Genomic DNA, 12,339 nt, shown 5'->3' with positions numbered 1-12,339 from the left:
ATCCTCAAATGCTCAGTTACCTCTAAACATTTATTCAAATGCAAACTCCAGTCAGTTTGATTGCCTTTTACAGTAAGAGTTCCATTTTGAAGAAAATGAAAATTAAATGTCACCATCAATAAATCAACTAAAGGATCAAGTAGATTTATAGCACGGGGCAGAGAAATCGATTTAACATAGGGATTAAGAGGTTATTGAGTCAGCCAGACCCAGACTGCACTCCAGCTCCACCACTCACTGTGCATGTCCCAGAGCGAGTTAATTAAGCAACACATCCTCCTATGAAAAATGGGACAAGATTATGTATCTTCAAGTGTAACTGTGAAGATTAAATGATAATACATACATGGAAAGCTTAGCTGTACCTGGAACATGGTGAGTACTCAATAAATATTATAATTAATATAATGTTACAAAACATACACTGTTGATATCATTGCAAAGCAATAAAGCAAAAGATATTCCAATATTCCACCTAATTAAGCAAATGAGTATTTAAGCAATAATTTAATACATGTGCTTCTAGTGTTGTTTACAATTATCTCATTCAAATGACATTTTGTAAAAACTGTTTGATGTTCCAGCTGCTTAGATCTTAGAACCAGTAATGAATTGCCAGGCTTTGAACTGAGGAACGCTCAAGTCTCAAGAATTCCACAGGGTTGATGTTGGTTCACAGCTTGTCACAATGTGTACCTCCAGGCCCGAAGCCGACCAGCAAAGCAGAATCAGGCAAAGGTACTCCAGCTTCCTCATGATCACATACTTCCACTTTAATCCAATCATAGATGTCAGCCACTTGTTTTATGTTTTTATTATTTTTACTTTTTAGCCACTTGTTTTAAAGATCAAAGATCCAAATAAGTGAGCCATTAGGAACTTCTCTGTAGCCTATAACAGGGAAACATATTTTATGACTTTATTTGTCTAATTTTCTATTGATACGTCTCTTCGTCCTTAACCAAGGCAGCCAGTTTTGCGGAAAGCCCAGGGTGCTGTGGGTCGGGAGATGTGAGTTCTGGGCACTAGTCAGCTGGATACGGAGACAAGCCACTTGCCTTGTCTCTAAAATGGAGCTTGCACTGATGATCAATGAGATCACTTCCAGTCACAACAGCCTATGATTTCACACCAAGCGGTGTTTCCAGATGAACTACAAGGCGGTAGATGGCATAGTCAGAGAAGACAATAGTGAGCCAAAGTTAAAAAAGGGTGTATGTATGTCCCCAGAAAGTAATGAAAAAGAATCATGAACACTATTCATTAACTTGTTCAGAGAGAAAAAAGATGAGTGGTGTTTTGAAAATATTAACCTTCATGATATTTCAGCTGTTAAAGTTATCTTCATAGTTAACTGCATATAACAGGGCTTTGTGTGTATTAGGCAAGCATTTTATGAGCATTGCCAGTGTCAAAATAATATATCACCCTAGTTAAGTGACTAACCTGGGTTACAATTTAAAGAGTTTATACATTTTACACAGGTCTTCAGATTTCCCTTCTAGAGACACTCCTACTTTAACAATTTAAAACTCTTCTCAAAAAGCTACTTGTTGTTTTATAAGTCCTTGCTCTTTTAGAGAGATGTTAAAACAATGTGTTGTTTTAATTGCAGAATATATACCCATTAAAGATATTCAGTTTGAAAATACAGAACAAAGACTTTTTTTTTTAATCTTAAAGAAAATAAAGGATGGATTTACTGGAATGAACATTTTCAAGTGCAAAGTATTATGGTATGTTAGGCACTCTCCATACAGTCTCATTTAATCTTTGCAATGAGACATGGTATTATCACCATTCTATGGGACAGATGATAGAAATGAGGCTAATGGGTATGTAGTGATTTGCCTGAATTCACCAAGTAACTAAGTTGGGGAGGTGGAATTAAACCCCAATTCGGCAGACGCTGAAATTCCTGATCATCCTTCCCATTCTCAGCGCTTCTCTGGAATCATGCTTGCAGCGCATGGAGAGCAGGGGGCTGCTTTGATTGATCAGCTCGGGTTACTAAAAATGTACACCCATCTTCCCCGTACGATTTTAGAAAAACAGATTCCTAATGAATGAATTTTAAATGCAATTTTACATTCTCCTACAAAGAATGTACAGCTCCTTTGTAGAGATATGAAATCTACTGAACTAATAAAGAAAAACTATGCCAGAGATGCAAAGGGTAAAAGATACCTTATATCTAATTTGATCAAGCCATAATTGAAAATTGATAATTTCATTTAATAATTCCATGTCCAGGTGAATTATGCAGTATATATAATGAATATAAATATGTTTACAAACAGTTAAGAAAAATTTAAAATGTATGTCTGAAGACAAGCTTAAAAGGTTTAAATAAAACAAAATCTTGTTCTTATTTTTTAAAATTCTGAAAAAAAAACCCTACAAAAAACAAAACTTCAGGAAGCTTTTCTTTCCCTATAAAGAACTTTGAAAATATTAACCAAATACCTTGATGCAGCATTGAGGGGACGAGAAGGGATAAACCAAAGAACTTATATACTTAAACGCATAGCCCATTGGACACAGGCAATAGGGTAGTGAAGACGGGGGTTGGGTAGGGGCTGGGAGGAGGAAGGGAAAGGGAGGGAAATGGAAGATATCTGTAATACTATCAACAAAAAATATATTTAATAAATAAAATACTAGCCAAAACCGGTTTGGCTCAGTGGATAGAGCGTCGGCCTGCGGACTGAAAGGTCCCAGGTTCGATTCCGGTCAAGGGCATGTACCTGGGTTGCGGGCATATCCCCAGTAGGAGATGTGCAAGAGGCAGCTGATCGATGTTTCTCTCTCATCGATGTTTCTAACTCTCTATCTCTCTCCCTTCCTCTCTGTAAAAAATCAATAAAATATATATTTAAAAAAAAATACTAACTTAATCAGGGTAGACACTTTTCGTTATGTTTTAAAAAGGTTGCTAGAGAACATCTATTATGCTTGCATATGCAAAAAATGTGTTTACACAATACACAGGAAACCTAATATTTGATCCTTTGAGAACATGTTTTGAACTTTGAAGTATGAGAATCTATTATTTATTTAAAATATTTTCAATTATAAAGAAAATTCTAGATATGAGGGATAATTACTTTCGGTCATGTAGATTGAAAATGTAACACTTTTTAAGCCACTGAAGTAATTTCTTTAAAGGGAGTTAAATGAGTTAGTTGTTTCATCAAGAAATGAAAATGGTCTGATTCAATTTCTTCCAAATCAAATAATACAGTCCAGTGCAAATTGTTGAAAAAGTTTCGATACTTTAATTTCCAAATTGGATTTGAAGAAGTTCTTCTTATTTAGATTACACAGAGAGCAGAACAGTAGGACTTAAATTTATAATGTAATTGGAACAGGCCCTCTACAGAAAAACTGCAGAAAACAATTACTTATTGCTTTATTTCCCCAAATAAAAATTTTTATCTTAATAAAATAAATAGAAATGCCAAAAAAAAGTATATTCAAGTCAGAACTATCCTCTCCTTGAACAACTCTTTGTATCTCTGTCCATAATGTCATTAGGTAAGAATTCATAGCAGTTTCATGTAAATTTTAAATATTAAGTGTCTTTGCAACTTTCGTTTTAAATATTTCCTAAAATGAAAAAGAAGTAAATTCTATGGTATAGTTGAAATCAGAAGACAAAAATTATATTTACAAAGCAGAAAAGAAATACTTATGAAGAGTTTTCAGTTGAACTAGGGCAGTGATGGTGAACCTTTTGAGCTCGGCGTGTCAGTATTTTGAAAAACCCTAACTTAACTCTGGTGCCGTGTCACATATAGAAATTTTTTGATATTTGCAACCAGAAAGATTTATATTTTTGATATTTATTTTAAATATTTAAATGCCATTTAACAAAGAAAAATCAACCAAAAAAATGAGTTCAGAGGTGACACGTGTGTCATAGGTTCGCCATCACTGAACTAGGGAGACTTTCTTTTTAAAACTCAAATAATGTCGAAGTCAGCTTTAAATAAATGAATAAAATTTATTGTGTGTCAAAATTGCCTACATTTATCAATGAGGTGGGCAGTGGTAGGGCTGAATTGGCTAACTTGGAATGCATTATGAGTGATTGACAATCTCATCTTGAAGTTGATCCGTGAAGATCACAAGTTTTGACTCTATTTGAATCCCTAGTCCTTTAACACATCTCTAAATAAATGGCATTTATAACTTCTTAAGGCCCTGTTTTTGTCTACACAATTATAAATTTGATTTACAAGTATTTATAAGTAAACTCAAGAGCTTTAACCTAGTAACTACATTTCCTGTCATTGGTTCTTTTGTCAAAATTTCTGTTTCTCTCCAACAATGTCAAGTCAGATACAATATTTAAGTTATTTTTCCCATAAAATTCTATTATTTGAATAGCTTTCTCTTGATCTTCCTATTCAGTAGGCTCCCTAATATTCAAGTAAGAGAACCAGCTATGAATATCACCCACACTAAATTATATTAGGCCACCAAAGTATAATTTATTGGTATGAGGAAATTTTTGAACGTCCTTCTAATTCAGCAGCAACTTTCATTATTTATATCTGAGTTATTTCCAGTGTTTCTTAGTAGAGGAATTTGCTACTCAAGCCAATAATCTTTCTTGGTGATTTTTTTAGTCATGTCACTAATGGAGGTATTTTTAATTAGAAAAAAATATATTTTCCTAAATTGTTGACTTTTACTTTGTTGGGATTTTGATGGCAGTGACTTTAGATCCCGGTTCTACAATGTACAGGCTGTGTGACACTTTCTGTTGAGGGTAAAGGAGAAAAATTATATTGGAAAAGTGGGAAAGAAACACACGTCTAAGAGCTGAAGGAGACTTTTCTTTTTTCTTTTTACTGTAACTCCTCAAATTTACCTAAAATCTCAATTTATTCTTCTTCTCTAAGCCTCTTGTTCTTATCTGTATCGTAAGAGTAATGACACATCTGAGTCACATGGAATAGAGAAGCTGAAAAAACAATGCAAGTAGAAAGCTTAGCTGAGCATTTGGCATAGTACACACTCAGTACAAGATATCTGTTACTATTTTAATGGGTATGAATTGTATTTTACATATAACTTGCTCGTCCTGGAATAAATCTATAACCAATGAAGACTTTCTAAAAGGTACTCCATAGATGATAGATTATTCATTGGACCATTATAAAAATATATTGGAAATAACATTTGCCAGAACCAAAATACATATACATATCTATAGCGTGTCCCAAAATTCACGCAAGAAGTAATTTTGATAGAAAACACAGGTTTATAATTAAAAATTGTAAATTTTTTATTGATTCATAAAGTATACAGTATAGGGATACGTATGGAATAGCACATCGGGTAAATGGCCTCCACGGCTTTGCTGGCACATACGCAAAGCCGTGGTCTTCATTGGTCTTCATTGTCCTTGCTCCTGGGCCATAATTGGTACTTGGTAATGCTTATCAAATTGAAGGGATTGAAATCAAAGGGCAACCGATATTAGAATCTGATTCAATAAACCAAGTAAAATTAGGCTTTTATTTGTTGTTGTTAATGCTCACGCAAAATTCAAATCTTGCGTGAATTTTGGGACACCATATATATATATGTAATTTGTATATAGTATAACTGTACAAATATATTTTAAAGAATTGGTTTTGTTTTAAATAGCAGAAAAATATTTCTATTACTCTAAAACCACATGTGATTCCAATACATCAATGATGTTTAACTATTGTCTAAAGGAAAAGCTGACTAATATTAGGTTGTGGAATTCTGTGATGCTTCTGCTCAGCATGGGCCTGGGTATCAGGTTTATGTGTAAGAGATGCCAGACCTGTTTTGGTCATGGTAGAGATCAATGACTGAACTTGGCCATCACCAGCTCCAGCTCATAGAATTTGGTGCTTCGAGTAACGGTATGAATTATTTCCTTCCCCTTTTCTTTAAGAGTACACTTTAAGAATACCATTTTCTCTTAAATTAACATACATCCTCAGGCTTTTAACTAGTCAGAAAAGCAAACACAGAAGAAATGATGGGCAAATGACCAGTGAATCTAAGTGAATACTCTGCATTTAAATCCCAAACCAATTTCCAACTCAACTTGATAGACACTATGTCCTCTTAATCGTTTAGGGTCAGCAGCAATTGCCAGGCCTTCCTTTCTAGAGTATTACGTTCTTTCACTAAAGGGCCAGGTTCCTTCAGGTGCTATCTTAGTTGGATTTTAATTTGTCCTAACATTCTTCCAAGAGCTATTACAGTACACCACATCACTGTATTCCATTTAACTCCCAAACCACCAAGAGGCTGGCTACAGCATCAAACAACACTATTAAAAATACCACAAGGGAACCTTGGAGTAGGAATTCCCGGCACAAGTTACAGCCTAGGGCTAAACAAAGGTTGTAAAGACCTTGACTAATATTGAAATGGGGATGCAAGAGAATTTCAGATTTTGAAAAACCAGTCCGTAAGCTTTTCATGTTAGGTTTCTAAGGTTGGCCCTCTATAATTGTGCAGGTTAGTTAAAAGACAAGAGTCAACTTTGTCTCTCCCCATCGCCTTTAAATTTTCCTTGTCAACAGATTTGGGATCAGTCATGACTCAGAATGGCTCAGCAGAGAGGTCCAAAAGGAAGCCCCCCACCACTGCACATCTTGCAAAGGAACACAGACTCATGAGCATATAATTTTTAAAAAACCTGGATGTCTTTATTGTGCCTTCTAAGCAATTCCATGGAAGTCTTCAGGTGAAATCCCAACTCTTCGGGTTTAAAGTGCAAGTGCAGAAATTAGCACAGCCGCAGCTGTGTAAGAGTCCCCAGGCATTTCAAATGGGAGTGAACGTTTTGAAACTCTAGCCGACTTAATGGATTAGTCTAGAGTCCTACCTCCTGGGAGGTCTAAAAGCAGAGCTTCAGAGCTGGGAGGAAGATGTTACAGTTGTGTCAGTGGAGAAAGAGGAGCCCTGTGCCTGCCTTTCAAAGAGACCTTCTCTGGGTGGGAGAAGAGAAGGGAGAAAAGCCTATGGCTGCCGCTCGAGTTCTGGGTCTCCATAAGAATCATCACCAACTGAGCACAACAGAAGAAATGGCTTTTTGGCATAGACTTCCTCATTCTTCTTGATGGGACAATATGCCCCTGGAATCTCAGAAGTTTCAGCCTGCTAGACATAGGTCCCTCCCTCCCAACCCCCAAAGATTCCAGAAGCATGGGCAGACTGGGCTTCTTCTGGTCTGCCATCCTCATAGAGTTTTTCCTTTATATCACATTCTTCAGTTTGGAGTTTTACATTTGGTACTGAGTATTTGATCACTTCATTTCTCCCTTCTCCTGGCCCCCAGACTACAGGGACTAAGGACAGGGATAATACTTCTTCAAGTCGTCATTGCAGACCAAGGTCCTTGCTTACGTCAGGCACATGGGAGGCCCCTAAGGAATTATTTGTTAAAAAGGTGCTGTTCATATTGTTAAACAGACCAGGTCTAGAGATCGAACCCAAAGGCAGGCAATTGACAGACTCACCAGTAGCCAAAGGCCGATAATACAAAAATAGAATAAAAAAATTGTCTAATTGCATCTGTAAATTTGTAGGTTCCATTTAATTGTAATTGAGAAATTGCAAATAAGTTAACTGGTATCAGGAGAAGTAAAAAAAAAAAAGTTATCTTATATGGTCTGAAGTAAAATTTAGGCTAGAGAAGCTATGGCCAGCCATGTACAAACTGGGACAATGATAAAGCAGAGATTATGAAGAGCAGAAGTGGGTACAGAAAACAGCCCAGATATGGAAACAAACAAATGGCAACATCTGAAGAAAGACACTATGCAAACCTACAAGCAAAAGATGAATTGCAGGTCTCTAGAATTATGATGATTCCTCAAAACTTTTATACCCAAGAACCACGTAAGAATGACATTTATTTTGATTTAGTTATTTCTAATAACCAAGCTGATCTGCTGGGCAATGTTTCTATTTGCTGATGAGGGGCCTTTGTGAATTAATGTTGGAAGAAAAGATGCTTACTCTTTGCCAGTAGCCTGGGAAGATGGAGTCCTTTCCTGGAATTCTTAGAGTGTTTCTAGGAAAAGACACTAAATTGGTTTGATTCAAGGAAATGAAACTCTCTGGTACTGGCTGGGTGAAAATATAGTTACTGGAGTAAAATGTAATTTTATTCAAAGCACTAATATCCCTCAATGTTTACTGCAATTGAATTGTACATAGAAATTCTACTTCTCTTTGATCTTGCAGTTTTGGAGTTGGTTTTTATCTGCTGCCTGGAGTTCACTTCCTGATAGTGATCATAGCGAGAGGCATTATCTTTTTCTAGTCACCAGAGAACATCTGGAGTTCAACAAAAACCCAATTTGTGAGATGTCTGGTGGGAAGGAAATAGCCTTTTTAATCACTTTATAATCACAGACGGAACTCCTTGTGTATGGGAGCAGAGTGACATAGGCTCTCCTTGAACATATCCTTGCCTTGTCTGGTGCTTAAAACTGGGGTCCACTTCCATATTAGAGGAACAGATGTTTGGAAAGCAGAGATGAAAAATGACAAATGGGATCTGGACCTGGGAGATGGTGCAGTGAGGAACGAGGAGATATGAGGGGAGAATGATGCAGGTTTAGGGAATATGGAATTAGTAGGGCAAAGAGGGTAAGGAAAGGGATGGGAGATAGGGAATTTGAGATCACCAAGAAATAAGGGAGAGAGGGGGGAGAAAAGGGTGGGGGAAAAAGGCAGAGGAATAAGGAAAGGCAAAGTGGGACAGAGTATAATAAAGAACATGAAAAAAGGAGAGAATGTGGGAAAAACGAAAGTGAACTGTGATGAAGTGAGAGAGAAGCAATAGAGTATTGTTTTCAGGGTGTAGAATCTGAAATATTATTTCTAGGGTTTGAATCTCAGCTCTACAACTTTTCAGAATACTGACTATGAGCCTCAGTTTCTTCTTCCCTAAAAATTGTGTGATAGTCATTCTACCTGCCTTACAAGGTTGTTGAGAGAATTAAACATGATCATGTGTGTCAAATCTTAGCACAGAGTTTGTGTTATTGCCCAGGTTAAAAGAGAGAGAAACAAAAGGGCAAAGAAAAGGAGAAGATGGTAGAAGTAGGAAGGAGAGATATTCAAATAATGGAAGAATAAAAAAGAGAGCAGTGAATTTCTGCTATTAATTTTAGCCTTACTTTTCCAATATTATATTACAAGTTTCTATGCCTACTATATTATTTCTGTTTTAATGACACAGGAAAATAAGCATGTGTTGGGCATGAATACCTTTTAAAATGTATTTTTGTAGCCAACTAACACATAGTAGTTTGCATTTCCTTAAGAATTAAAACTATCCTCTGGAAATGAGTAAGATAAAGGCTAAAGTTAAACCAGTCATCCAAAAAATAATTTGTTTATCTTCCCTTCCTCTTTAATGTACTGTCTACCCAACTGATGGAATTAACTAAAATCACTGGTTATTTTGAAATGTGTTAACCCAGCTGTAGACAGTAGGGAAAATAGAGCCCCTAGTGTTCTTGGTGATGTATCTTTCCAAGTTTTTCTCCACAACACAAACCACTTCCTCTTGCTTGAAGTCAATTTGCATTTCTCATTAGTCTCACAGACCAGGGGTTAGTGTTGAGTGCTGAAGCAGCTCTAGGTCCAAGACCATAAAAACACACAACAGAATTGGCCCAATGCATAAAAGGAAGGCACACAGAGTTGCCCTTCCCCTCTCAAGAAAAGAAAAAAGACAGATAGAGGGGAAGGGTAGCAAAAGTATGAGAAATATATCATAGAGATATTTTCTGACTTTGGGGAGAAGGAATAAAACCAAAGCCCAAATCAGAAGGAAACTAACTCATTACACTCACCACAGAAACACTGCAAAGTACACTTGGCATGGAAGTGAAGACTTGTCAGATCACACACATGCCACTCTACCGTTTCCACAAAGCTGATAAACAGTGTGCTCACAGACTCACCGACGCAGTGGGACAAGAGGCCAACCTTCTAGACCATTAGGCATTTAAGGCTACCCTTAAACACCATTCAGAATAAACGGAAAGGCATTTTATCCTTTTCACAATAACATGTCCTTTTTAAGGCCACGTGAGTTATTTAAAATATTGGCCAACGAAACAGGCCAGTAATAGTATTGCTTCTCACATTTTCCTGATTCTGTTTCAGAGGTATGACAATATGGAGAAGGTTATGCATTATTCACTGCTCTCAAGTTATTCTCTTCTATCAAAGGGGTTAAGAGGCACAGTTTTTTTATTTTTTTAAATACTAGAGGCTCAGTGCACAAAATTTGTGCATTGCAGGGGAGGGTCCCTCAGTCCAGCCTGCGCCCTCTAGCAGTCTGGGAGCCCTTGGGGGATGTCCGACTGCCACAGAGGTGGGAGAGACTCCTGCCACCACTGCTGTGCTCGCCAGCCGTGTACCCCGGCTTCTGGCTGAGCGGTGCTCCCCTGGTCATTCGGCTATTTGGTTGATTTGCATATTAGCCTTTTATTATATGGGATATTCTTATTGATTTCAGAAAGGAAGGGAGAGGGAGAGAGAAAGAGAGCTACAAACATCAATGATGAGAGAGAATCATTGATCGGCTGACTCCTGCACACGCCCTACTGGGGATCGAGATGGCAACCAGGGCATGTGCCCTTGACTGGGAATCTAACCTGGGACCCTTCAGTCTGCAGGCCAACACTCTATCCACCGAGCCAAACCAGCCAGAGCAAGAGGCATAGTTTTATACCACTTTCCTTTTTGTTCAGGATAAAAAGTGTTCAATGTTGGCTTCTACTGCCCTATATTTTGTTTCTATATTCTACTTAGTATTCATTTGAGAAAGTTCTGAGAAGAGATAAATAAGGACCTTCTCAACTCTAGGTCTATTGGACACATGCAAATTGAACATGATGGTGTTGTAGCATCACACATTCTACTGTGAAGACACAACAAAAGGACTGACATATTATTGGGCAGCATGTTTGAGAATGAAGAGGCATAGACTACAATTTCTAGAACAATTTCATTAGAGTTATGTTAGAGGTAGGTATGTGGCTATGAAACCAGAGGAGAAGAGCCTGATGGTCTGACCCAGCCTTGGGAAGGGAGAGGGCTTGGATTTCAGGTGTCACCTTACCAAAGAATGAGGTAAAATTAGCTGGGCAATTAAGAGAGGGAATGAGTTCTAGATGGGGAGAAGAGAACAAGCACATGCAGAGAATTGTGAAACATGGTTGATGTGAGTGGAAGAAGTTTTCAACTGAAACAGTCAGGGGGTAGGGAGTTTCCGGAGAAGATGTGTGATACATAGCTGGGCAGGCACCTTGTGTACCAATGCAAGGAGGTTAGATTTTATCCTGAGGCTGATGGGAGGCGTAGAAGGGTTTTAAACAGGGAAGTGACATTTTCAGGTTAATTGTTCAACTAGATCAATTTGGTTGCACTGTGGAAGGCAGAACTAAGGAGCGTACTATTTAAGAAAGTGGTTCTCAAATTTATTTATAGTAAGAAATATATCTTTAAAGCAAAATATCTATATATGTATGTAGTGATAATTTTATAAGACAATACTTATCATTGATAATATAGATGTGGTTTTATATTCCACTATTTTTAAAAAAAATTCTATATAATTTTTTTTATAAAATGCAAAATGCAACTGAATTTTCCAAAACACTATTTCACGCACTACTTCTGTAATGCAGGGAAAAGCTGGTGAGTGCCTGAAATATTGGTGAGTTGGAAAAGAGGACAGATTTGAGAAGTATTTCAAAAATAAAATAAAAATATAGTTATTTATTTGAGGGCGTGGTATATGATCTCCAAGTTTCAGTCTAGAATAAGGAAAAACAGATTTTTCAAAGAAATATGTGAATCCAGCTTTGAATATATTGTATTTAAATGATGGAATATTATCAAGTATTGGACTTTTGTATGAATGAGTCTGATAATCAGGGAAAAGGTCTGAGTAGAGATAGAGTTTTAGGAATCTCCTTCACAAGCTAGGAATAAAACTACTGTAGCACATAAAAGCATTTAGAGAGTGCACAAATAAAAAAAGCAACGAGTCAAAAATAACCTTCCAGAGTACTTATGTTTAAGAAGACAGATCATGAAGGATGGTGAGAAAGAGTGTTTGGGGAAGCAAGAAGAAAGTAGGATCACCTGGTTGAGAATGGCTCTCAATAAAGATGTGTTGAATAAATATTTACTGGGTAAACGAATGAGAGACTTTCAGAGGAAGACAAGGATGGAGAAAGCAAGTAGGAGCTCATTGGGAACAGTGGCGGGGCAGCTAAAGCAGAAGTGGTGTGAGGGTTGAGGAGT

The 12,339-nt window shown here is 37.1% G+C and overlaps 1 protein-coding gene across 6 annotated transcripts in view; it reads right to left on the bottom strand.

The window, feature by feature from the left end:
* Positions 1–12,339, bottom strand: part of PDE4D (phosphodiesterase 4D) — a 657,725-nt gene that overhangs the window by 139,288 nt on the left and 506,098 nt on the right. The window contains exon 6 of one of the 6 annotated variants that reach the window (XM_059694586.1): positions 5,207–5,449. The exons of the other annotated variants lie outside the window; for them this stretch is intronic. Coding sequence (XP_059550569.1) covers positions 5,238–5,449 — 212 coding nt within the window. The 3' untranslated portion in view covers positions 5,207–5,237. Of the gene's footprint in view, positions 1–5,206; positions 5,450–12,339 lie in introns of those variants that run through there. 6 annotated transcript variants of the gene reach the window in all.

The sequence above is a fragment of the Myotis daubentonii genome, chromosome 4, assembly GCF_963259705.1.
Source record: "Myotis daubentonii chromosome 4, mMyoDau2.1, whole genome shotgun sequence".
Classification (NCBI taxonomy): domain Eukaryota; kingdom Metazoa; phylum Chordata; class Mammalia; order Chiroptera; family Vespertilionidae; genus Myotis; species Myotis daubentonii.
Note: the sequence above shows the minus strand (reverse complement) of the source record. Positions and strands in the feature narration are given on the sequence as shown.